Source organism: Brachyhypopomus gauderio, chromosome 13 (genome assembly GCF_052324685.1).
Source record: "Brachyhypopomus gauderio isolate BG-103 chromosome 13, BGAUD_0.2, whole genome shotgun sequence".
Lineage (NCBI taxonomy): Eukaryota > Metazoa > Chordata > Actinopteri > Gymnotiformes > Hypopomidae > Brachyhypopomus > Brachyhypopomus gauderio.
This window is the reverse complement of record NC_135223.1, coordinates 3445173-3468167: the sequence shown is the minus strand read 5'-3', so window position 1 is coordinate 3468167 and position 22995 is coordinate 3445173. Positions and strand designations below refer to the sequence as shown.

The 22995-nt window shown below is 48.4% G+C and overlaps 1 protein-coding gene across 1 annotated transcript in view; it reads right to left on the bottom strand.

The window, feature by feature from the left end:
- agap3 (ArfGAP with GTPase domain, ankyrin repeat and PH domain 3) overlaps nucleotides 1–22995 on the bottom strand; it is a 118008-nt gene that overhangs the window by 31255 nt on the left and 63758 nt on the right. Inside the window, 11 exon segments of the mRNA XM_076970318.1 lie at nucleotides 784–800; nucleotides 6554–6602; nucleotides 6605–6704; nucleotides 8008–8009; nucleotides 8460–8565; nucleotides 11898–11981; nucleotides 17247–17402; nucleotides 18130–18257; nucleotides 19944–20078; nucleotides 20632–20773; nucleotides 21984–22069. Coding sequence (XP_076826433.1) covers nucleotides 784–800; nucleotides 6554–6602; nucleotides 6605–6704; nucleotides 8008–8009; nucleotides 8460–8565; nucleotides 11898–11981; nucleotides 17247–17402; nucleotides 18130–18257; nucleotides 19944–20078; nucleotides 20632–20773; nucleotides 21984–22069 — 1005 coding nt within the window.

Below are 22995 nucleotides of genomic sequence, written 5' to 3'. Positions count from 1 at the left end.
AATCAGGACCTGACACCAGACCTGACAATACAGGACGTATTTACACAACTAATCAAGAGGCGTCTGTCCTTTTTCTTTGACAATGGAAAGAAAAAGGAAAGAATTTCCATGAAAATGGAAAGAACTTCTATAAATTGTTTATGCTCATAGCTTTTCTGAACACAGATAAAGAAAAAAAAAATGATTTAAAAAATAAATTTAAAAAATAGTTATGCAAATCAAGGCAGCCAAATCTTACAACAGCTCATGTCCACATGACTTACTAAAACCAGATGCAGTGTACATTACTGTATCACACTGACGTCATTTAAAATGCCTCCTGCTAAATATTTCTCATTTCTCAAACCCTGACTGCTGAGTAACCATAGGGATCCATTTTGTTATATTTGAAATATAGGGCTTAGATCCATAATTCAATCAGTTTTATGACCCCCTCTGCCACCTCATACACTGAACTGAAAACTGTGGGTAGAAACATGCCTATCTTTTCTAATCCATGGCATGTCATAAGTGGCAGGATAATACAGAAAGCTGTTATTAATTAATTTAGTGAATGTTAACAGGACGAACTAACCACTGTTTTTACATACATCAAACCTCATCTAACCCTACCAGTCTGCCAACATACCAGAATTACTTAAGACAACCTGTCCACAACAGCCTCACAAGCCAAAAAGAACTTGGAGAATGCGCAATCGGCCATCTGTCTGCCCGCTCACACTTAACCTGTCTGCGTTCTCTCTCTCTCTCTCTCTCTCTGGTCCCCCTCCCTCTCTCTGCCACTCTGATTTGAAGACATGCTAATTTAGCGAGCGCGCGCCTCAGCGTGAGACAGGAGCTGTCTCGCGCCCTCCCTCCGCGAGGCGCGCTCCCCCTGCGGGCACCGCCAGATTAATATTCTCGCGCCCAACAAGATAATTACCGATACTAATTAGACATGATTATGTGAATTTGATACACTTATTACTCTCGCTAATGGCTAAGGCGCATTAAGCTAACAAGAGCGCGTGCTAGCGAGTTTACTTTACACCAAAAGACACAAGCGCGAGCAGAAAAAGCTGCCTCGACACAATCAGGAGTAATTCGTCAGTAATTGAAAGAAATAGAGGGTATTCTCATGTCTGTCAGCTCACAGACGTGTAATCACGTCGGTATTGTTGACGGGACCATTTTATTACTTCTGTCATAATATTGCCCCTGACTGCTTGCTTGCGCGTCTCCCGCGACATGTTTAAGCGTGAACGGATGAGATTAAATAAGGCTGCGGCGCGATTATTACACCCGGATAAGTGCTGCTGCTGCTGGATACAAGCCGCACACACCGCCGGTAATTACCGGGTATAGTTTTTAAGGGAAACCGCTTCGTTTATCTCTCATCTGGGGTAGGAATTGGATATTCCAGTGGGCTAATTTCAGTGAGTTTAAAAAAGGAAAAATCACTCCAGCCACCTACAGAGAAGATCAGACAGTAGTATGATAAACCAAGACAGGCCTATAGAGTGGAAGAACACACAAAGAAACTACTACAATTTAATGTCACCCATTCTAGACGTGACCATGTGTTTGAGATTGAGGCCTGTAATTTGTCCTTCAACTACATTTTAGAAAATATTTGATTAATTTGAAGGATTAACACAATTTGATATCAAGTACACGTCTGTGGGATTTCCGTAATAAATACGTCGGTAAAGAAGTTCTAACGCAGGTGGATCGATGACGTGGGCAAACACTTGATCATGTGTCTCCCGTCTGTCGCACAGGGGATAGGTGGCGTTACAGCATAGACCTTTTAATTATTCAGTAATTAATTGATGAGTTGAATAGATTTTAAAGAAACTAAAATCTAATTTTTGTGCCATAATAATGCATGCAATACTTTGACACTGACAAAAAAAAACCCCTTCACAAATAATTGACTAACCTCGCCTCATTTCCATCAAGAATTCAACAATCACCTCTAATTGTCAAATTTGATGCTAATGATTGATGAATTAAACATGTCTCTATCAATTAGTCCCAGAGAACAATTCTGCATAAAAGGAGAGATAATGTAATTACAAGCAGAGGATAATCAGGGAAAATGCCACATAGCGCTCCACACTGTACCACACTGCCACTCCAGAGACGCACCACGAGGGTTTATTACAGCACCAGAGCTCAACTACGACGTGTGCTAACCCCGGGGCACGTATGGGGCACTGGCACACGCACATGAACAAGAACACACACACACACACACACACACACACACACACACACACACACACACACACACGTCGTTCATGCTTCAGTACTTTAGTTTAATAGTTGTGTTGTATAGTTGTGTTGTATTAGAATTTTAAAGTCTTAATCATATGCTAATAATAGTTTGTAATTCATAGCATCATTTAATCCACATACGATTTATAAGAACATTCATTCTTCATCTTTCAGAAGTGGAGGTGGGGTGGAGTGGGTCATGGAGTGGGGTGATCAGTGGGTGGAGGCACTGTTTTGGGCTGCACCACCTCAACACCCCCCCCATGTCCCCCATGTCCCCCAGTCTCACACGCCTGATGAGGCGTGATGCTGTGGGGCCATGAAGCGCTGACCCCTGCGGTCATGTATGAGCGAGGACCTAAGGAGGCATGTGTGTTGAGGAAACGTGTGTGTTGAGGACCTAAGGAGGTGTGTGTGTTGAGGAGGCGTGTGTGTTGAGGACCTAAGGAGGTGTGTGTGTTGAGGAGGCGTGTGTGTTGAGGACCTAAGGAGGTGTGTGTGTTGAGGAAACGTGTGTGTTGAGGACCTAAGGAGGCGTGTGTGTTGAGGAAACGTGTGTGTTGAGGACCTAAGGAGGCGTGTGTGTTGAGGACCTAAGGAGGTGTGTGTGTTGAGGAGGCGTGTGTGTTGAGGACCTAAGGAGGTGTGTGTGTTGAGGAAACGTGTGTGTTGAGGACCTAAGGAGGCGTGTGTGTTGAGGAAACGTGTGTGTTGAGGACCTAAGGAGGCGTGTGTGTTGAGGAAACGTGTGGTGTTGAGGACCTAAGGAGGCGTGTGTGTTGGAGGCGTGTGTGTGAGAAAACGTGTGTTGAGGACCTAAGGAGGCATGTGTGTTGAGGAAACGTGTGTGTTGAGGACCTAAGGAGGTGTGTGTGTTGAGGAGGCGTATGTGTTGAGGACCTAAGGAGGTGTGTGTGTTGAGGAGGCGTGTGTGTTGAGGACCTAAGGAGGTGTGTGTTGAGGAAACGTGTGTGTTGAGGACCTAAGGAGGCATGTGTGTTGAGGAAACGTGTGTGTTGAGGACCTAAGGAGGCATGTGTGTTGAGGAAACGTGTGTGTTGAGGACCTAAGGAGGTGTGTGTGTTGAGGAGGCGTGTGTGTTGAGGACCTAAGGAGGCATGTGTGTTGAGGACCTAAGGAGGTGTGTGTGTTGAGGAAGCGTGTGTGTTGAGGACCTAAGGAGGTGTGTGTGTGTTGAGGAAGCGTGTGTGTTGAGGACCTAAGGAGGTGTGTGTGTTGAGGAGGCGTGTGTGTTGAGGAAGCGTGTGTGTTGAGGACCTAAGGAGGTGTGTGTATTGAGGAAACGTGTGTGTTGAGGACCTAAGGAGGCGTGTGTGTTGAGGACCTAAGGAGGCGTGTGTGGTGAGGAAGCATGTGTGTTGAGGACCTAAGGAGGCATGTGTGCTGAGGACCTAAGGAGGCGTGTGTGTTGGGGACCTAAAGAGGCGTGTGCATTGAGGAGGCGTGTGTGTTGGGGATCTAAGGAGGTGTGTGTGTTGGGGAGGCGTGTGTGTTGAGGACCTAGGGAGGTGTGTGTGTTGGGGATCTAAGGAGGCGGCATGTGTGTTGAGGACCTAAGGAGGCGTGTGTGTTGAGGACCTAAGGAGGCGGTGTGTGTTGAGGACCTAAGGAGATGTGTGTGTTGAGGAAGCGTGTGTGTTGAGGACCTAAGGAGGTGTGTGTGTTGGGGACCTAAAGAGGCGTGTGTGTTGGGGACCTAGGGAGGCGTGTGCATTGAGGAGGCATGTGCATTGAGGAGGCGTGTGTGTTGGGGATCTAAGGAGGTGTGTGTGTTGGGGAGGTGTGTGTGTTGAGGACCTAAGGAGGTGTGTGTGTTGGGGATCTAAGGAGGTGTTGGTGTAGGCGGGCCGGACCGTCACTAGCCTGGACCGCAAGATCAAGAGTCCACGTGGCCTTTCTGACACTCCATGTCCTGATGTGAGGAGGAATGCGTGTGTGTGTGTGTGTGTGTGTGCGCACATGTGTTGCGTGCATGCACGTGTTCGTGCTTGTGTGTAGGTCAGATATGACGGACAAATATAAAAATGCTTAATAAGATCAAATGACATCACACACGGACGCACACACACGCACACACACACACACACACACACACACACACACACACACACACGGTAAATGTGGCACACTTGCGTGATGCCCATGCGAGCAGACCCCCGGGTGTGGAGACACGCAGGCCCCACCCCTGCTAGCTCTCAGCCGGGTGTCATTGGTTAAAGCTGATGGGCAGAACATTAGCGCGCTGATATTACACATCTGTCGGTGGTGACACAAGGCTGCGTTCTCCTGCAGAACCATCATATTTAAAACGGTTCCAGTGAGTACTTAGCAGAAAGATTAGAGCAGGCCTCGCAGAGACAGACTCCTTTTTACTCTTGGACACATGCGTTTTATTCATTTACCCTCCTTCATTCGCTCAACTCCCCCCCTCTCTTTCTTCTTTCTCTATCTTTCTTCCTACCCCACCCCCCCGAACCAAATCGCCCCTAATGGTCTTCAGTTCGCGGGAAGTGAATGAATTACGGGCGAAGCGAGCAGACAGGGCTCGGCTAGAGTGGCATGAATGAAAAATTACTCCATTGTTCCCTTCGCATCAACTGCATGCCTAATGAAATCAAAATCGGATTGCATAATCAAGTGTGGGCCCTCCGCTCGGCGAAGGCTCGCCGCGGGGTCCGCAACCTTCTCCAGCTCACCCTCGAGTGGAAACAACCCCCCCCATTTGGGCGGGGCCGGAGACGCCGCCCGTGTCGGAACCGGCCGGGTCGCGGCAGTTTGGGTCGCAGATCACGAAGAGTGACGGTGGAAGGAAAGACAGGGAAAAAAAAGGCCCAAAACTCAGTGTGGTGGCTCTTTACGTTAGGGGCCGTACTCAAGTGCTCTTTATTTGTAGAGATTTAGACTTACATATAGCACTCCTGAAAAAGTTTATGACCAAATTATATATATTTCAAAATAAAATTTATATTTTTTTTTCTTTGGTCATTGTATTTGTACAATAAATATAAATATATAATGTACAGCTATATCAAAGTTTATTATTTTTATAGAAAATCTTGTGTCTAGAGAACTTTAAATAAAGCTTAACTGAAGGTGTTTTATTTCAAGAAATTTAAATGTATAAAACACAACGAATTAGTCAAGTTTGAAAATAATGTGGGAATAAAATGTTCAAGCTCAGCTGCCAACAATCTTTATGAACAAGAGTCTAAAAATAAAAGCAGCTAAAAATATGACCAGACCCTTTTGGCCTGAGGCCGTTCTTGTTCCTCTTACCTAGACACGACGCCCATTTCTGTGGGCAAAGCCCAGTCCAGATGTGCGGACTATTTCCGGTCCACACAGCTTCACCCACCTCCTCTACGGTCAGGTGAAGGTTAGTCATTAGTCAACTCGGCAACACGTCCCAACCCCTGAGCTTTTCCCACAAGCCCTCCGCCCAGCTTGGACACGTTACAGCTCTCTCCCCTCCTCTTTTTGACTAATTAACCCACCCATCTATTGGGCCCAGGTCATTGGACTCGATCCAGAGAACTGCAATTCCCAGAAGCCCCCGTAGCGCTGTCTTTAATGGCATAAAAGCAATTAGCCCAGGCTAAGCCACAGCAAGGTCCTGGTCACGTCTGTTCCCATAGCAGCCACGCCAGACTGCTGAACCCCAACAGGACAGACCATCTCATTTTTATTAATTACTCTTAATGCCAGCCCCCTAAAATCCAATTACACCTCAGAGCTCGCGTCACTTGGCTCTCGTACGGAGTAGCGGACCACTCGTGTCTGTTTCTACACGGCTCACTGAACACAAAAAACTTTTGCTTAGACAGAATGTGCCATTTTACCACCAGCAGAAATTCATATTTCACCAAGGTGCTTTGGCAAAAAGATGCTATGGGAGCTACAACTTCAGCAAAATGTTAAAAGTTCTCCAAGTTAAAAACAGAGTGAATTTAAAAATCTCCAATAATCATAATTTTTTTATCACTCAGCTTAAGCACTGATGTGAGACTTAATTTCATATCAACATACAATAAAACACATCACCACTATTATCACCACTATTACACTACAAGATATCAGTATATTTTTTTACTGAGATAATATCTTTCCCCAATGTCCTCTTTAAAAGGTTTTAGAATAAAATAAGGATTTTCACAAATGTCGCATTTTATACACTGAAATCCAGCTTGGACACTGAGTGCTCCCAGTCTGCAGTGATTGTGGTGTGGAGGGTGAGCGTCAGCTCCGTCACCCACCGGTGGAGCCAATGCCCAGCTGTAGGGTGCTGCGGTCCTTGGTTAACCCATTGGCTTTGGGGCTGGCGCTGGAGCCACCGTAGCCACGGCCCTGGGCGGCCTCTTCCCCGGGATCTTCACCGTCGTCCGCAACAAATCGATCTCCTTGCCGTGGACATTCTGCATGTAATCCTGGAACGCACAGAAAAGAAGGTCGGCGGTTTTACAGGTTTGGGACGTTTATGAAGTTTACACACCAAATGTCACAAAACGTAGGGGAAAAAAAATTTTTTTTTAGTCGAAACTGGACATCTTTATAAACTGAACTCTGGCAGGGGCTGACTGGAGTTCTGGTTTCGACTAAATCCAGAGTTCTCCAAGATCCTTCACGACGCACCTTGCGTGATTCCGAACGGAAGTTCAGAAAGGCGCCACCGTGGCGACTGTAGTCGCGTATCTGAGCAACCGCTTCAGCCACCTCCCTGCCAACGGAACCCCGACATCGAGCGACTGAAGTCCCAAACAACGGGCCCACACCGTTAACTTCACCTGCATCTCTGCTTCTGCAGATTCGCAGAATTAGCGGGTAATGATCACAAATGGCCTAATTCCCATTTAAATCCGGCCATTCCATTTAGATGGGAGTTTGCACAGCTCAAATGGAGTAAGCCAAGGTGAAAATCACCCCGATCAGCACAAAAAAAAAGCCGCGTGGAGATTTTGGCCCCGGAAGCTCCTACAGACTCTTCTGCGTTTTTACAGCGCACCATAAAGCACTAATTTCTTCAAAAGCCTCGCTGCTAATTACCCAGTAAGCTCTCTCATTTCACTTTATTGCAGGAATTAACAGCCAGTTCAAGGCGCAGAAAGCTATTAAGATGTGTGATTAAGCCATATTCAATTAGTTTCTACAAACAATTTAATTGATGTAGCAGACAGAATTAACAGAAGGGGATTGTGGGATGGCTCTGCTGGCTGCAATGCAAAATTAAACAGATTCCCTCTCTCTCTCTCTCTGTCTCTACCTCTCTCTCTCTATCCATCTCTTTCTCTCTCTCAGCACCCTCACTGCAGTTAAATGGTGTGAGTAACTCATGGAAGTTATGAGATGCGAGGCCACAGGTGTCTTGTGTCACTAACAGCTAAAGTAACAGTAATGAGGCCAAAAAGTTGCTTAGCGTGTACACCACACTGGGGCGGCGTGCAAGAGCTGCCTGATCACGCCGGCTCTAGAGAGTGAGACAAGACTCGTTTCACGTGACACGACACGTGTCACGTGCCAAAGGTCCCGGAGTAAGAAACCAGCATCTCTGACCCGAGAAGGGGTGTGGGGGAAAAACCCATACCACACCGTCATTACATGGCAACTTAATGTGACAGCGACATTAACACAGTGCAGAACACTGAACGTGTCTGTGTCAAACTATGAGCCTGCGTTAAAGAACTCGTGAACGTTCAAAGTCAGAGAAGCGCTGATAAAACACTTATCGTGGACGTCTGTGATTGTTCTGCACACCCACCGTGCACTAAAACCTGCACTAGATTAGATCTTTTGCACACAAAAGCTGATGCGGGATTATATTAAGGTCAAGTGCACAGGGGAACTGATCTCTGATCAGCCACATGGACGTAGTTGACAGCAAAGGCTGAATCGGGCCCAAACCCACACGGACGGAACAAGACGTAGGGAGAGGGCCGCAGCCAGCGAGAGATCGCGCGGTCGATAATGACGGGGAGGCGGGGAACAGGAGCCCACTGAGAGCGGTGAAGACCGATGAAGAGTGCGGGGGCGTGGCCGGCGGGGGTTCCTGACATAAGACGGACGCTCCGAGCACGTCGGGACTCTGAGTCACCGCGCCGTGGCGGAAATGCGGCCCGCTCGGGCCTCTCTGCGTCTGGAGGTCCCCGTGCCAGACGTGCGCCTGTGCGGCGTGAGACGTGACTCACGTGTAAGCTGGGGGTGGTAGGTGAGGAGCCCGTTGTCGCACAGCGTGACGTATTTCTTCTTCCACTCTTTGTTCAGCGATTTGCCGCTCCTCTTCAGCAGAATACCCTGCAAAAGGGAACACGGAGACGGATGGCAGCGGGATAAATAACAACAACGGGACGAACCCTGCACCCGCTCACGAGCAGGTAGAGCACGCATTGTGGGATGGATTTGGACCATGTTTCTGACTACTGTCATTCAGGTCCGTTAATATCTGGACATCTGGTATCTGACTACACCTCCTATTTCAGTATAATATCACAACATCCATATAAAGTTTGTGAGTGCTTGCATATACAGACCCCGGGCTCGCCCACCCCAGATCTCCCTCTCAACCCCCCCGGTCTCTCCCACCCCAGACTCGACCCCCTCGCCATGCCGTGAGGAGAGAGGAGGCTAAATCCTATTAGTGTAGCAGGCCCCTCTGTATATGCGGGTGAACTCCAGCAGACCCCGGGCAGGCGGGGGATTAGCCCGTGCTCTCGGGGGCGTCTCAAAGCGCCGCGTCCCCTGGCCCTCTGCAGTCGCTGGGTCCAACAGGACCGATTGTTCCCTTATCTCCTGGAGCCCATCCAGGGTAAACAATGCTAGGGCGCAAGCTAGAGGGGGCCAAACATGAGGGGCCCTTGAAAAGAGAGTGTATGTGTGTGTGTGTGTGGGGGGGGGGGGATCTGCTGCTTAATCAGGGGATTAGGGCAGATTTCTTGTGCTATTTACCACTTCAAGTAAGGGATTTGTGCATGTGTGTTTGTATGTGTGTGAATGGCGGCTTGACTGTTTTAACAGGCCATCTTCCTGTGGGGGTTCACTGCTGGGAAAGAGTCATTACAAGATGACCCTGGGTCACCTGGGTATTAGACTGTTTACCCAACAATCCACGTTAATCCTCACTCCATTCTTACACACAGATCTCCCCTCCGCCGTCTTCTTGCAGAAAAACGCTCTAATCACGCATCTCTGATGCTAAATGCAGTCGAGCTACACCGGCCTCTAACACCCACACGCATTTTCTATCACTCCTCACGTCCGTTTTGGAAAGGTCGCGACGTTACACCTTTTAGAAACCAGGCGACCGTTCAAATGCAGGTCAACGGCAAGATGTCGAGGAGAGACAGGAACCACCGGGTCGCCGTGCGGCCACCTGAACGGCCGGCCTGCTTAGACACCCATCAAAGCTGTCGGGATGGTGGATACCACCGGAAGCCCATGTCCTCGGCACAAGCGTTAAGGTCAACCCACATTTCCACGTACGCTTACTTATACGGTTTAGCTCGACAGTGGGAACACCGCACTGAACATCAATTTAACATGACTTGACGCTTTACATCTATTGGTTTTTTTAATCAAATAAAAGACATGTCTTTCAGGACTGTGGTACGTTCTGCCTACACTTAATAAGTGCCCCTGGAATCCATAGTCACACCGATAAAATCACAGCCCGCAGTCCAATAAAGAAATCAATGGCAAAACTGGAAAACAAAGATTGTAGAGCGCATGATGCATCAATAACTGTGCGATTAGAACACGTGTTAATCCATCGTGATGACCTGGGACGGAAGCCCTCGGCAACACTCATCTTATTAACCTCAGCTGCTATATGAGAATCTCGCTCAATGCGTTTTGCCGTTGGTCATGCGCAGAACGGCTACCTATCAGGAGCGGAACACGAATACGTGTAATAAAGACTTCTATGACATCAACAAAGGGGAGGACTATTAAACCCATGTTCTCTGTCAAGGTCCACCGACTGCACAGAATGCAATTGTGTCCTCGTGGTGGGCTTAGGACAAGGCGGCAGGGGCGGTAGGTTGGTGGACATGCTAGAGACAGGTGGACTCGTGTCCTCTTACAACCCCGGATGAAAGTGTCTATATCCTGTCAGCGGGGGCGGCCCCAACGCCAGTGACCTGGGGGCTGGAGGTGGTGGGGGTCACTGACTGACAGAGGGTGGGGGGAGCGGGTGGAGGGGGGTAAGAGAGGGAAAGGAGAGGGGAGGAGAAGGGAGGAAAGGAGAAGAGGAGGGGTGGGGGGGACAGGAGGGGTCTTACTGCTGATAAGCACAATAGCTCAGTGTTGACAGGCTCTCTACTCTGCTCCTTGCTTTGTTGGGCTGTTTACCATTTTTACAGACTGGGTGGGGCAGGGTGAGGGGGGGAGGGGGGGGGGGGGGCAGTAGCCCACAGTGTGTAATTTGCCCAATGGGAGGCAATTATACTCCCATTGGCACTTTGATCTTCCCGATTGTGCATGTGACTGGCTGGCCAATCAGAAGCATTGGAAGGGTCTCCTGTCATAGTCACCTTCCTCTCCCGCTCCCACACATTCACACGGCTTACAATGACACTTCTTAAGAGGGATTATCTTGAAAGACTAAGTGTAATTGATATACAGTGTGTGTGTGGTTTGTGGGTGTTTATGGGTGTGTGTGTGTGTGTTTGGGATGGGGGGGGGGGGGGGGTCGGTGCTTTGAAGGTATGGTAACAGTGCAAAATGATCTGACTGTTATGGCATAATCCTGCTATACACAGAATTACACTGGACTATTACACTCCAAACATGTTGGAAATTGATTACAAATTATTTTGGATGAAAGTGAATAACCATCAAGTGACAATGAGAACAAACAATAAATAATAATAACAACAATAATAATAATAATAACAAATTCTGATGCATATTTCCCACACTCAGTGCACTATTAAAATAAAATGGCAAATTAAGTAAAATACATCTTTAACATTCATTCTCAATCCTCATTCTCACATGTTAACTTTCATTTCCGCTGGAAAGATGCACACGGCACAAAAGCACACGGCACAAACAGAAACATCGTGATGCCGTTACTGTACAATCACTGGCCCATAATAACCAGTGACTGGCCCATAATAACCAGACAGAACAGCACACTTGGTTCTGTGGTCACATTTTCACCCTTGTTTACTTATGTTTATGCATGTATGACAATGCTGCATTCTAGACAATGCATTTCATTATTATTATTATTATTATTATTATTATTATTATTATTATTATTATTATTATTATCAAGCTGGCTGACGTACAATACAGCATATTCAGTACGTTTTCAGTTGGTAACCTGAAGCTCTCCTGTGGTGCTGCTTTGGTGGTTATAAACTTTACAATCTTATACTACGCTGCCATCTAGTGGTCAAGGTCAGAACTTCCGTTCGAGTACATATATTATACACACACACACGCACGCACGCACGCGCACACACACACACACACGCGCACACACGCACGCACGCACGCACACACACACACACACACACACACACACACACACACACACACACACACACAGTGCTGAGGTCTCATGCTACAAGTGTCATACTTACCAGCTGACAGTGAGAGGGTAGTTGTGGCGAGGCACCTACCTGTTTGATAGGGATGGCTCTTCCACTGCCTATGCTGTCTGTTTTACACTCAGAGCTCTTTGCTTGTTCACTGGCTTTCCGTGACTGCAAAGAAACAAGACAGCAAATCAGTCCGTAGAACAAACGATATAGGCATGAGTGTGTGTGTGTGTGTGTGTGTGTGTGTGTGGGGGGGGGGGGGGGGGTTGTGGGAAGGTGAGTGTGGAGAGATGGATCATGAGCTGTGTATATGAGTGTGTGAGTGTGTGTGTGTGTGTGTGGTGTGGGGTTAGATGGGATGAAAGGAGGGAAAAATAACTTGAAAATAAACAAACGAACAAATAGGAATAAATAAAAATTTCTCCAGAGGCCAAAATAAGCTCAAGCCAAACAGTGCCACAGACAGCGGTACACAGAGCGTGCAATACACAAACACACACACGCACTGAACAACGGCAAACCAGCACACACATACAACACAATCCCCCACATAGTGGACCGGTAAACACACATGAGAAGTCGCGACTCCACCCATAAAACCACCTTTTGAATACCGCCACCTTTTGATGACCTCACACGAGGTATTACCAACCATTAGTCAAAACTAACACTCTTAGATTAAGAAACCACAGGCAAAAAAAAAACACTGCATCGCATCGGAATGGAAGGAAAAAGACAAGTTAGCACAGCAAGAAACAAGGTGAAACATGACAATCTTGCATCTCGTCCCCCTCCAAACGACTTTCATGTCCTGCTGCAAACCTTGAAACAAAACAGCCCAGAGTTAGGATTAACAGAGTTAGGGTTAACAGAGTTAGGATAAAATATTCCAAAAGAAGCATTTAAAAGTTAGAGCATCAAACTCAGGAGTTAGGGACGTCTCCACGGGACACATCCCTGCGTCCCCCAGAGACTCGAGTCACCGCAAACAGGAGAAACACTGGAAAATAAGTTTATTAATACAGCAGATCAACAATGCCCCCAACCCAACAGAACAAAAGAAACAAGTTCAATAAAAAAAAAAAATTTAAAGGAAAAAAGAAAAAAGAGAAAAAAAAACACACACGTGCGCGCGCATACACACGCACACACACACCACATGAGTCTGCACTCACACATCAGACGTTTATGGTCGCACTCAAAATGAGATGGACACTCATTCGCCAAAGGAAGACAAAGGAGGAGTTTCAAACAGACACAGCCGTGAATTGATTTTTCAACATTTTATTTCTCTTTTATATGTATATACTGTATATACAGACACCATACAAATCAAGTCACAGGTTCACTTGGAAAGAATCAGCAAGCTGAACCACACGTTGCAGTTCCGGTGGTGGACAACAGAGGCGCTGTTTTAGATCTCATATATCTATAGAATATACTTTCTATTGAATACCATTGTAAATAAATTTCAATACAAGATATACGGCAGTCTATGTTTGCCCATTATATTCCCATGGTCATAAAAATGTCTCTGTAACAGTTTTTCCTTCCACAGCTTGATGAGCAAACAATAAATAAACAAATACAAACCAACAGAGTTTTTTTTTTTTTGTTTTTTTTTTTTTTAAATGGTACTGTGGAACAACACTACATTCAACAAGTCAGTGCAAACCATGATGTCCAGGCTTTTCATGTTCCCCCTGGGCTAACGAGAGGCTAATCTTCCTCCAGAACTCGTCTAGATTTATGAAGGCCTTCATAAAACATGTCACAGTTCACCTCAAGAGTCCCCGGCCCTAGGGACACGCGGGAACCAGGTCAACAAAACACGAGGGCTTTACGGTGGAGACCCTGCGGAACGTTGCGGGATGCCGTGTGGGGGGGCGTGTATGGAAGTGTCGGTGGTGCCTGCGTATCATTGAGCGGCTAAGCTATGGAGCCCTGGTAGGCGCACAACTCCGGGCCGGGCTCTCGGTTGCTACGCCGGGGCCCCCGCGAGGCGTCCTGCAGGGTGGCCGTCTCGCAAAACCCCCGGCCTTGTTGACCAAGGCTCTCGCGGGTCCCGCGCTCTTGGGCGGCGCTCACAACTCTTGAGGAGGAGTGTGAGGAATGTCACCTAGCTCATCCTACTCATTTGGCTCCTCCCACTCACTTAGCTCCTCCCATTCACCTAGGGTTGACCTCTGCTTACCTCCTTTCTGATGTATATATTAACAGACAAAGGAAATGAGACCAGGTCAAATCAAGAGGAAAGAAAAAGCAACAGAAACCAGGGAAGATAGGGAAACAAAACAAATCAAAGTATCTTGGCACATCTTTAGAGTCCTCGCTTGCGGCAGAAAGGCAGTGTGATGTCATGTCAGAGTTCAGAGTCCTTGGTGTGATTAAAAATTGTCCAGTGGGACAGGGCGGAAGGGTTGATGGGACAGGAAAGGGGTTTTGGGTCCAAAGCAGTTAAGGATGGGGCGGAGTGTACCTTGAAGAGTTCAATGCCACAAAATCATTGCAATGGAGTTCAGGGTGGTGTAAGTTCATGGAATTGTTTCCCGTTTGTGTTGTTTTGTCGCCCCCTCCCTCCCTCCCAACAGTCGAGTCCTTCAGTATGGCTGGCATGAGACATGTGCAAGATGCCATGGTGCATTACCCATAGTGCTTTGGGGACGGATGGAGGAGGGGCCAGGGACTAAGGGTAAAGCAGCATGTTTAGTGGGGCTTGCGTGTGTGTGTGTGTGCGCACGTGTGTGTGTGTGTGTGTGTGTTTTGGACTGTAGGTGGCGCAGTGTTTGAACTCCTCTCAGAGGGAGTCCCCCCGAGCTGCGAACACCCCGTGAACTCTGCCACAACGCCGCCATGGGCTCCTCTAATTCACCAGAAGCTGGAGAGCCCTTTTTGTTGAAGAAAGGTGGGAAACAGAGGAGCACATCTGCAAATATCGACAGAAACAGTTCAACACTTTGGTGACTGGACAGAGATGGAGCTTAATGATGGGGTTGTGTGTGTGTGTGTGTGTGTGTGGGGGGGGGGGGGGTCGAAGGTGCCATGAACAGGTGAGATAGCGAGATGAGGGAGAATGAAAAACAATTACTAGCCTGAGGCGTAAAAAGGACAAAAGACAGCAAAAGAAAAGAGAAAGGAAAAGGACGGGAGCCCCTTCGCTCTCACGCTAATTTCGCGCACAAATTACAACTCGACGAGACGAAAGACCGACACGGTAGTAGCTGACAGCACGGCACACCAGCGGGGAATGGACTGGCGCGTTCCTCAAGTACCATGGAAGCACTGTGTGACTATTGGTTTGCTGTCCTCTGCTGACATCTAGTGGCACGACACGCACACAACGCACAAACGTACATAGGCAGGGGTGCAGAACGGATGGAAGTGATACCGTTGACCGTCCAGGCTTACGACGGCGAAACAGTGCAGCATCTCTTTAAATCATAGCACTGCCCTCTCGTGCTTGTTAGCGAATACGCGCGCACACGCTACAAAGAACGCGACGCCATTTTCGAGTGGCCTTTTCGACGCCAGCCAGCAAAATGCGTTTCTAGTAAATCATCGTCAAAGTGGAATTGTAGGCCATTTCTTCACAGAGTAAATCTTGGATAAACTTGAGAGTAAATGGCGCTATGCCTGTGCCCATTTAGCTTGAGGTTCAGCCCAATGTGTTGCTAAAATACAGGCGAATGCAAACTGCAGTGCACTTTAAGCTAAAACGGCGCCGTCCCGGGGATTTCTCACAAGGAGGAAAGCACACAAGCATCAGGTGACTGTTGGAATATCAAATTTTGTGCCTTTTCAGACAATCTTCCTCGTCTAAATAGTTCGGATGACGGAAAAAACATCTGACTGAAGTTAGATAAATGATAATATACAGTTGTCGACAGCCATTTGTTTGTTTTTCATTTCACTTTTTTGTTTTTTTTTTCTTTTTTTAAATAGAAAAGTACTCCAGAGACTGTAAGGCCACTCTTATGTGCAGCTGTGAAAGAACAGAAGACCTCAAAACAAACAAAACCATGAAGGACAAGCTGTTTAAAGTAATGGATGAACAGGTAGCATATGACAGGTGGGTTGGTCTCCCCGATTTAAGCCCACAGCCAAGCGCCGTGTGGTCCACACCAGGAGGTCCACAGGCCAGCGGTACCCAGGACGGTGGTGGTGTTGCAGTCTGCGCTTCAGCCTCCGTCAGTCAGCCATCGGTCTTCTCCCGTCAGGGCCGGGTGGAATCTTTTGTCATTTAAGGTTGAGTGAACCCCCCCCCCCCCCCCCCTTCTTCCCGTGTTCCGCCCACACCTCCCAAGCCCCGCCCCTGCCCCCCCCCCCCCCCCCCCCCACCCGTCTGGCCCCTCCCTCCCCCGTTCAGGATCGTTGCTCCTCAGAAGGTCATTAGTTGGAACTTTGGCTCGTTCTGCCACTCGGGCACCCAGACGGGGTACGTGGCATGCTTCTGCTCCATCACGCGCACCGGCGGCAGCTCATGGCCCACGTGGGCGGGGCTAGACACTACCTAGCAGGGAGGGAGGGAGAAAACAGCACAGGGGAGCTAGCACAACAGCCGCCAATCATGCTCCAGGGGCCGTCTGATTGGAGGAGCGAGGGGGGTGTGGGGGCAGGACGTAGGGGGCGGGACCTGACGACCGAAAAAGGGCCTGAATTGGGTGAGAGACTTGCAGCTGTGGGCTGAATGGACCGGGGTGGTCTTGATTGGTTAGGTTGGAGTATGGGGGTGGTGCTAGTAAAGTGTGTGTAGCTCTGCCCCTGTCTCTTGTTCCAGCAGACAGCCACGCTAGGCGAACGTCTGTTAAGGTGAGAAGAGAAGGGGGAGGGGCTAGGGGTTTGTCGGTTGATGCAGTGACAGAAGGGAGGGGCAAAGTGAGGGATGAACAGATGCTCTCAAAAAAGCAGGAACCGTGGAGCAACATGCACATTTCAAAACGCTTAAAAAGCTAGGAACTCCGCTCGGTGTGACGCCTCAAAAATTTACATTAGAAAAAAAAAGCTCCAGAGAAAGGAAGATAAAAAGAAAATAAAGTATTTATGATGTGAAATTAAAATATTTGCCCTTTTCCTCATTGATATAATCGGTTCTAGCTTTTTATTATTCATTACGGTGTTTCATTATGGAAAGCTTTTAGGTGGACAGAGGAGGGCTTTGGTAAGACTGAGCTCAGCTGCTCCCTCTGGTGGTCGGAAGCCGATATAGCGCCACCCGGGTAGAGAGGCGGGCCTGGAGGAGAGTCCTCTAACCGCAGATCTAGGGACAGCCTCCCCGCCGTCACCAGCTTATTTAAAACCGCTCAGTTCAAAGGTGCGGAGCTGTGCGGAGACCTGCAGCTAGGGGGCGCCACCTCTCTCTCTCTCTCTCTCTCTCTCTCTCTTTCAGTAGTGCGAGTGTGCCGTGCTGTGCATCAGCTGCCGCATACTTACTGTGAAGATGTTGGAGCGGCGCTTGGACTGCTTGCGGATGGGCGTGGGCGTGTTGGAGGCAGCGATGGTCTCGATGCGCATCTCCCGCTGGCTTATACTGGGGGTGGAGGGCACGGAGGAGGAGTAGTCGCTGAAGGCGCCCCCTCCGTTAGCCGTCTGGGGGAGGAGGAGGAGGAGGAGGAGGAAGAAGAGGGTGGGTGTGGGAGAGAGGGAGAGAGATGATGAAAGTGAAAATGGCAAGAGAAAAAATGCCAAACGCATGCATGAGTGTGGAGATAAAATATGAAGGAGGAGGTAATAGAAATGGATTTGGAGAAAGAGAATGAGAGAAAGAAGAGAAGGAAGTGATGGAGAGGAGAGAGAGAGAGAGAGAGAGAGAAGATGCAGATCCATATGCAAGACCATAAAGCAATGATAACTGGGGAGAGGGGATCTATCTGAGGTGCGCCACACCTGCGCTGAGCGTTTGTGGTGTCGCTGGGAACGGTATACTCCACTGGAGACGAATGGGTTTGGGTTTGAAAGCACAACAAAATGGCAGCCCTGTGATTTCAGCTCTCACAGCCGTCACAAACACCGGCTCCAGCCTTCAGTTCAAACTACTGAGAACGCAGGGTGGTCCAGACCCAGCCAAAGTACTGACAACACAGAGCTGTCTAGATCCAGAGCTGAAGCACTGAATATACAGAGCTGCTTGAATCCAAAGTACTGAGAATAAAGAGCCGTTTAGATCCATTTGATGTACTGATGACACAAAGTTTTATAAATCTGCCTTACACTCTACCTTACACGCTACCTGCGCTAGAAGATGAGGTACAAGAGCACTGGAGCAATACAGAAGGTCAGGGGTCAAGGGTCGGAGGTCGGCAGACGGCGCTCTCACCTGGTTGATGTGTACGGAGGGGATGGCCGCGGCCGGCACGGACGAGTGGCTGGGGGAGTTGGGCAGGGACTTGCACGGGCCGATGGCCAACTGCTGCTTCTTCCTCAACGCCACCACCTTCTGGGCCACTGTGGACACACCCAGCCACCCGCAAGCCACACCCACAGGTGCACAAAACCACACCCACAGACACACCCACACGGAAGGGAGCACGTGTTATTGTGGTGTGAAAGAGAATGCAATACGCCATTTTGTCCTTGTTTGGTGAGTTTGGGGCACCTTATCATTATTAATACAAGATTAAACGTAGGACCTTTTCAGCATTCTAGTACTGAATTTATCTAGAACTCAAACTATCGTGCTAATTAGTAGTATAACAGTATACATGCTGATCTGGAATCAGTTTCACTTATGTAGATATTAATTAGAAAGCACAGTAATAGGACAAAGTAATTAATCATTCAATGATTATTAATTATTACAGATTTACCCTTTGAAATACTGAAACTGCAGAAGGCTGCCATATGCAAATGAGCCCTTTACCACACATTTGTTACTTTAATCATAAAAGCATCTTGACCAATCTCAGCCAATCTGGGAGGTCTGATGAATCAGGGCATTCACACGATCCAACAAACTCATCATTTTGGTCAAAGTCATGCAGGGTTCACCGGAGAATTCTGAGACTGCAACATAAAGTGACTTATGCAGTATATTATAACATATCCATCCATCGCAATCTTCCAACACAATATAACACAGCTGAGCCTGAGGTGGTGTAGGGCTGTGACAAATTCGTCCACCAGGGGGCGAGCAAACCTCAAACATCATTACTCCCATTAACTCCTCAGCATGCTGCACGTATCGACAGCAAGGCCTCTCGAGCAGCACATCCTCCAGCCTAATGGGCAGCACTTGCTGTAAATAACCATTAGCAGCTATTAGGACCGTAGATGACAAAAGCGAAAATGAGGTGATCGGCCAATCGGTGGCTCTCGTGGGGAAGATGTGGGCGGCTCTCTGCTCAGTGTGGTTATATAAATGACACCTTCAAGCCCCCTCTGGTGGTACCCTCATTAAACAAGGCCCTCCACCGCAAGCTCATTTATCAGGGGGAGAATGTGTGGCGCCACTCTTTATGAAGCTGGAATTACAGTTTTAAGACGCAGGAAGTGAAGACAGAGAAAGTGGAGGAATAAGAGACTGTAGGAATATGGCGGACAGGTGAGAGAAAAATGACTGCAGGAGTGTGGGGATGGGTAGGAGAGAGAGAAGGAGAGAGAGAGAGGGGGAGAGGGAGAGGGAGGGAGAAGGAGATAGGGAGGAGGGGAGAGAAAGATTGGGTGAGGGAGGAAGGGGGGGGGGGGGGGGGGGGAGAGAGATAGAGAGAGAGAGAATATGGACGCCCAGACACTGCGGATCAGAACCAGCCCACCAGGCTGCCGTGTGCCTGAACGCTCAGGAGGGGCCAACAGGACACAAAGGCGCATCGCTCTTTTAATTATTTTGATCGCAACCCACATAGGCAATTAAGGGGGAAATGCACCCGCCTGCTCACCCTGAGGCCCCGGCCCCACGTGCTCAGAGCAACCGGGACGCGTGGTGGAGCAACACAAGGAACAATACGGCAACTTTCCCTCCTGGCTAAGTCAGGCCCCTGAGACCAGAGAGCCTGTCTACCACTAAAATCAAACGGATAAGGATGTGAGCGGCCGAACCGATCCAGGAGCAGCACGCAAAGACCAGGCTGGGGGTCAGTGTGAACTGGCACTGAGGAACAAAAGCATCCAAGCAGGCAAAAAGTGGCATCTCACCGTCCTGGAAGACTCTCTCCACGTTGAGGCCGTACGTGGAGCAGGTCTCGTAGTAGGTGCAGCGCTTCAGGTCGTTGGACAGCTTACGGGCGCGAGAGTCGTCAATCACTCGCGGGTTCGTGGCGCTGATGGCGTCTTGAGGGGGACAGAGAGTGGTTTAGTTCTCCTGCAAAGCGCTGCTGCTTGAAGGTTTGACCGTTTGCGAGTTCCTATAAGCTAAGGTTTACAAGCAAATGATCATAGGATAATTGCGATGAATTGTAATAAAATAACTTCAGCCTTGTGGAAGCGCAACTTGCGACCATGTATGTTTTTTATAAAATATTTGCAAAAGTAACATAGTTAGTGAATGCATGTTGTCGGGATAAAGGACTGTATAAACTAATTTATTTATGCAAATCACTGAATTTTCTCAGTCAACTGAGGGACGCATACAATTGTGACTAATATAAGACTTCTGTACGATACAGAAATAAACTGCGCTCACAGCACAATACTGAGAATGTTTGTTCAATGTTTGTCAGGAGAATTGGTGTTTATCATGAAGTAATGAAAGGCAGCTGGTGGTGTTTGTGGAGCGCTCTTCTAAAGGTGCAACAATAACACCGAGAGCAGGTGGGCTGACGTTGAGTGTTTGGTGTTCTGAGACGTTGGGTGTTGTGACCGGCATGGTGGCGTTATGACCCACCCTGCGTCCCCACCAGAACCATGGGCACCTCCCCCGTGTTCCTGTAGCTGGATAGGCGCAGGAAGTAGTTGTAGACCGTCTGGAAGCTGATCTCGTCCTCAAGGCTGAAGACGAACACCACGGCGTCCACCCACGCGGCGAACTGTGCAAACAGGTAAACATATGGTCTGAAACGCCCACGGAACACGATCTGTATGAAAACGTCCCTGAAAACATCACCAGTGCTTGGCACGTTCCACCACCGTCAACATTAGATCTACTTCACAATTAATGCACATTCGTTTCCTGGGCTCGTACAAGGTCTGATGTCACCCACATCCATTCACTTAGAGCCTGTTGGCATTAGGGTTAGTGTTTGGTGATAAAGAGCCGACGAACTTTGTGACCACGTGGACAGATGAGGTCATTCATCTCCAAAAGGGAGCACACAACCGTTCGGTTGGATCCCCTTGGTCACCCGGCAGCTCCTGCAAAAATTCTGGACCGATCCATGCCAATGGCCGAAGATCCATCCAGAACTTTGCTGCTGGTTGCTGGGACATCATGTGTAAGAGTTCTGCCCTTGTTTTGTTTTTTTTATTTATTTTTTATTACTAGCATGACGGTTTGCACACCTCTGAATTCCTCTCATAATGCAGGAGCACCATCTGCTCACAAGTATGTTAGGCAGCTTCAACTCGTATATGATTCCCATGTTGCCAAACGCATTCCATGCTAATCTCTCAACTCATTTGCATAATGCTGTCATTGTGGAGGAGTGGCCAGAAGACGGAGCGGAACCAGGCTTGGGGCGGTGCCGAGAACAACCCCCCCCCCCCCCCCCCCCCCCCCCCCCCGCGGGAAGGTTTCCATCGCCGCCCTCCTGCCTGCTGTGCGCGAGCACTGGAGTTTTCTAAGTGCCTCATCAGCGCGTAATTACAATGAGTCGTAGCGGGCCTGGAACACCAGGGGGCGCCCCCTGTTGGGCAGGGCCCGCCAAGCCCAAAGAGACAACGAGAGGGAGTCTGAGAGGCACGAGTCTCCCCATGCGAAACAGGAGCCGTCGTGATAGTGATAGGCTTTTACTCGTCTGTGTCCTTCAGATCAGACTTCAGATATTAAGATATTAAGAAACCCACAAATGTGGGGTCAGATGGACCAGACAGGTTCGAGGTGTTCTAGACTTAACGCACAATGTGCGGTAGGGGATTTCCTAAGGAAGCGCCGCGTTACGGTCACGCGAGATGTTGGAAGGGGCACTCCGATCTATTGTACGATGACCTTATCCTCGCAGTGGTTTTGAGACAATCTCCCCAGATTAAGCAGGCGTGTGGACAGGCAGCGAGACCTCGATCCACGTTTCGGAGCCACACCTGAAGCTCCGGAGGTCCTCCCTCGTCTCGGATCAGCAGGAGATAGCTCTGTCCCTCCACAACCATTTCCTTTTTGAAGCGTCCTCCTGCGGGAGAAACGAAAACACGGTGAAGGAGCAGCACGTCGCACGCAACCGCCGGCAAGAGCTCCTCCCTGAAGCCAAATCACAACCCAGCAAACTTGCACTTAACCTCTAGATCCTTCTGCTCGTATAACTATGCAGATTGCGGCCCACGTGAACACACATCTGCCAGTTTAATGTCGCATCCATGACAAAACGACACCTTTTCACAGGAAGATGGGGTCGGGTTTTTAATAGTGACTGTGTAAATCTCTGGTGGGGTTGCTAAGACCTCTGCGGGGGGACACACGAACGTGAGATAAGTATAGAGACTGCAATGAAAGGACCTAATTTGTGAAGCAGGCTCAGCATACAAACAAACAAACACCTCCGTGCACCTGTGGTTACGTTTGCATAGCTGGCTGTGAGGAATGGTTAAATGGAAAAATTCAAAGAAAGTGAATATTTTCCAAAACGCAGAGCCACTGAACTACTTCTGAGCTGCGTGTGTGGTGACTGGTTTCTCCCCAAAGTGTTCAAACCAATCATTTTTTGCAAGATACAAAATAGCACATAAATCTGATTTATACATATTTTATACATTTATACATATTTTATATGTATAAATATAAAAATGTAGACAAAATGAAAAAAGTTCATTGAGTCCCTGTTGGCCTGGGTCATGGCCAAGAGAACTTGATGTGTTTGTAGCTCTGATTTTCTCATCAGCAAATGTCTTCTCTCCCTTCCTGAGCCATCAGCTATTAAAACTGATGGAACATGGGGTCCTTTGGGAATGACTTGAATTACATTTTTCACATATCAGAAGATGGTGAATGAGATTTGGCCATGGTTAAATCAAAGCACAAACGATGTAAACATGTTGGCGTCACTGAGTGGAATGGGAGTTTGTTCATGAATGAACGGCCCTCAGAAGTAAAGGACTATGA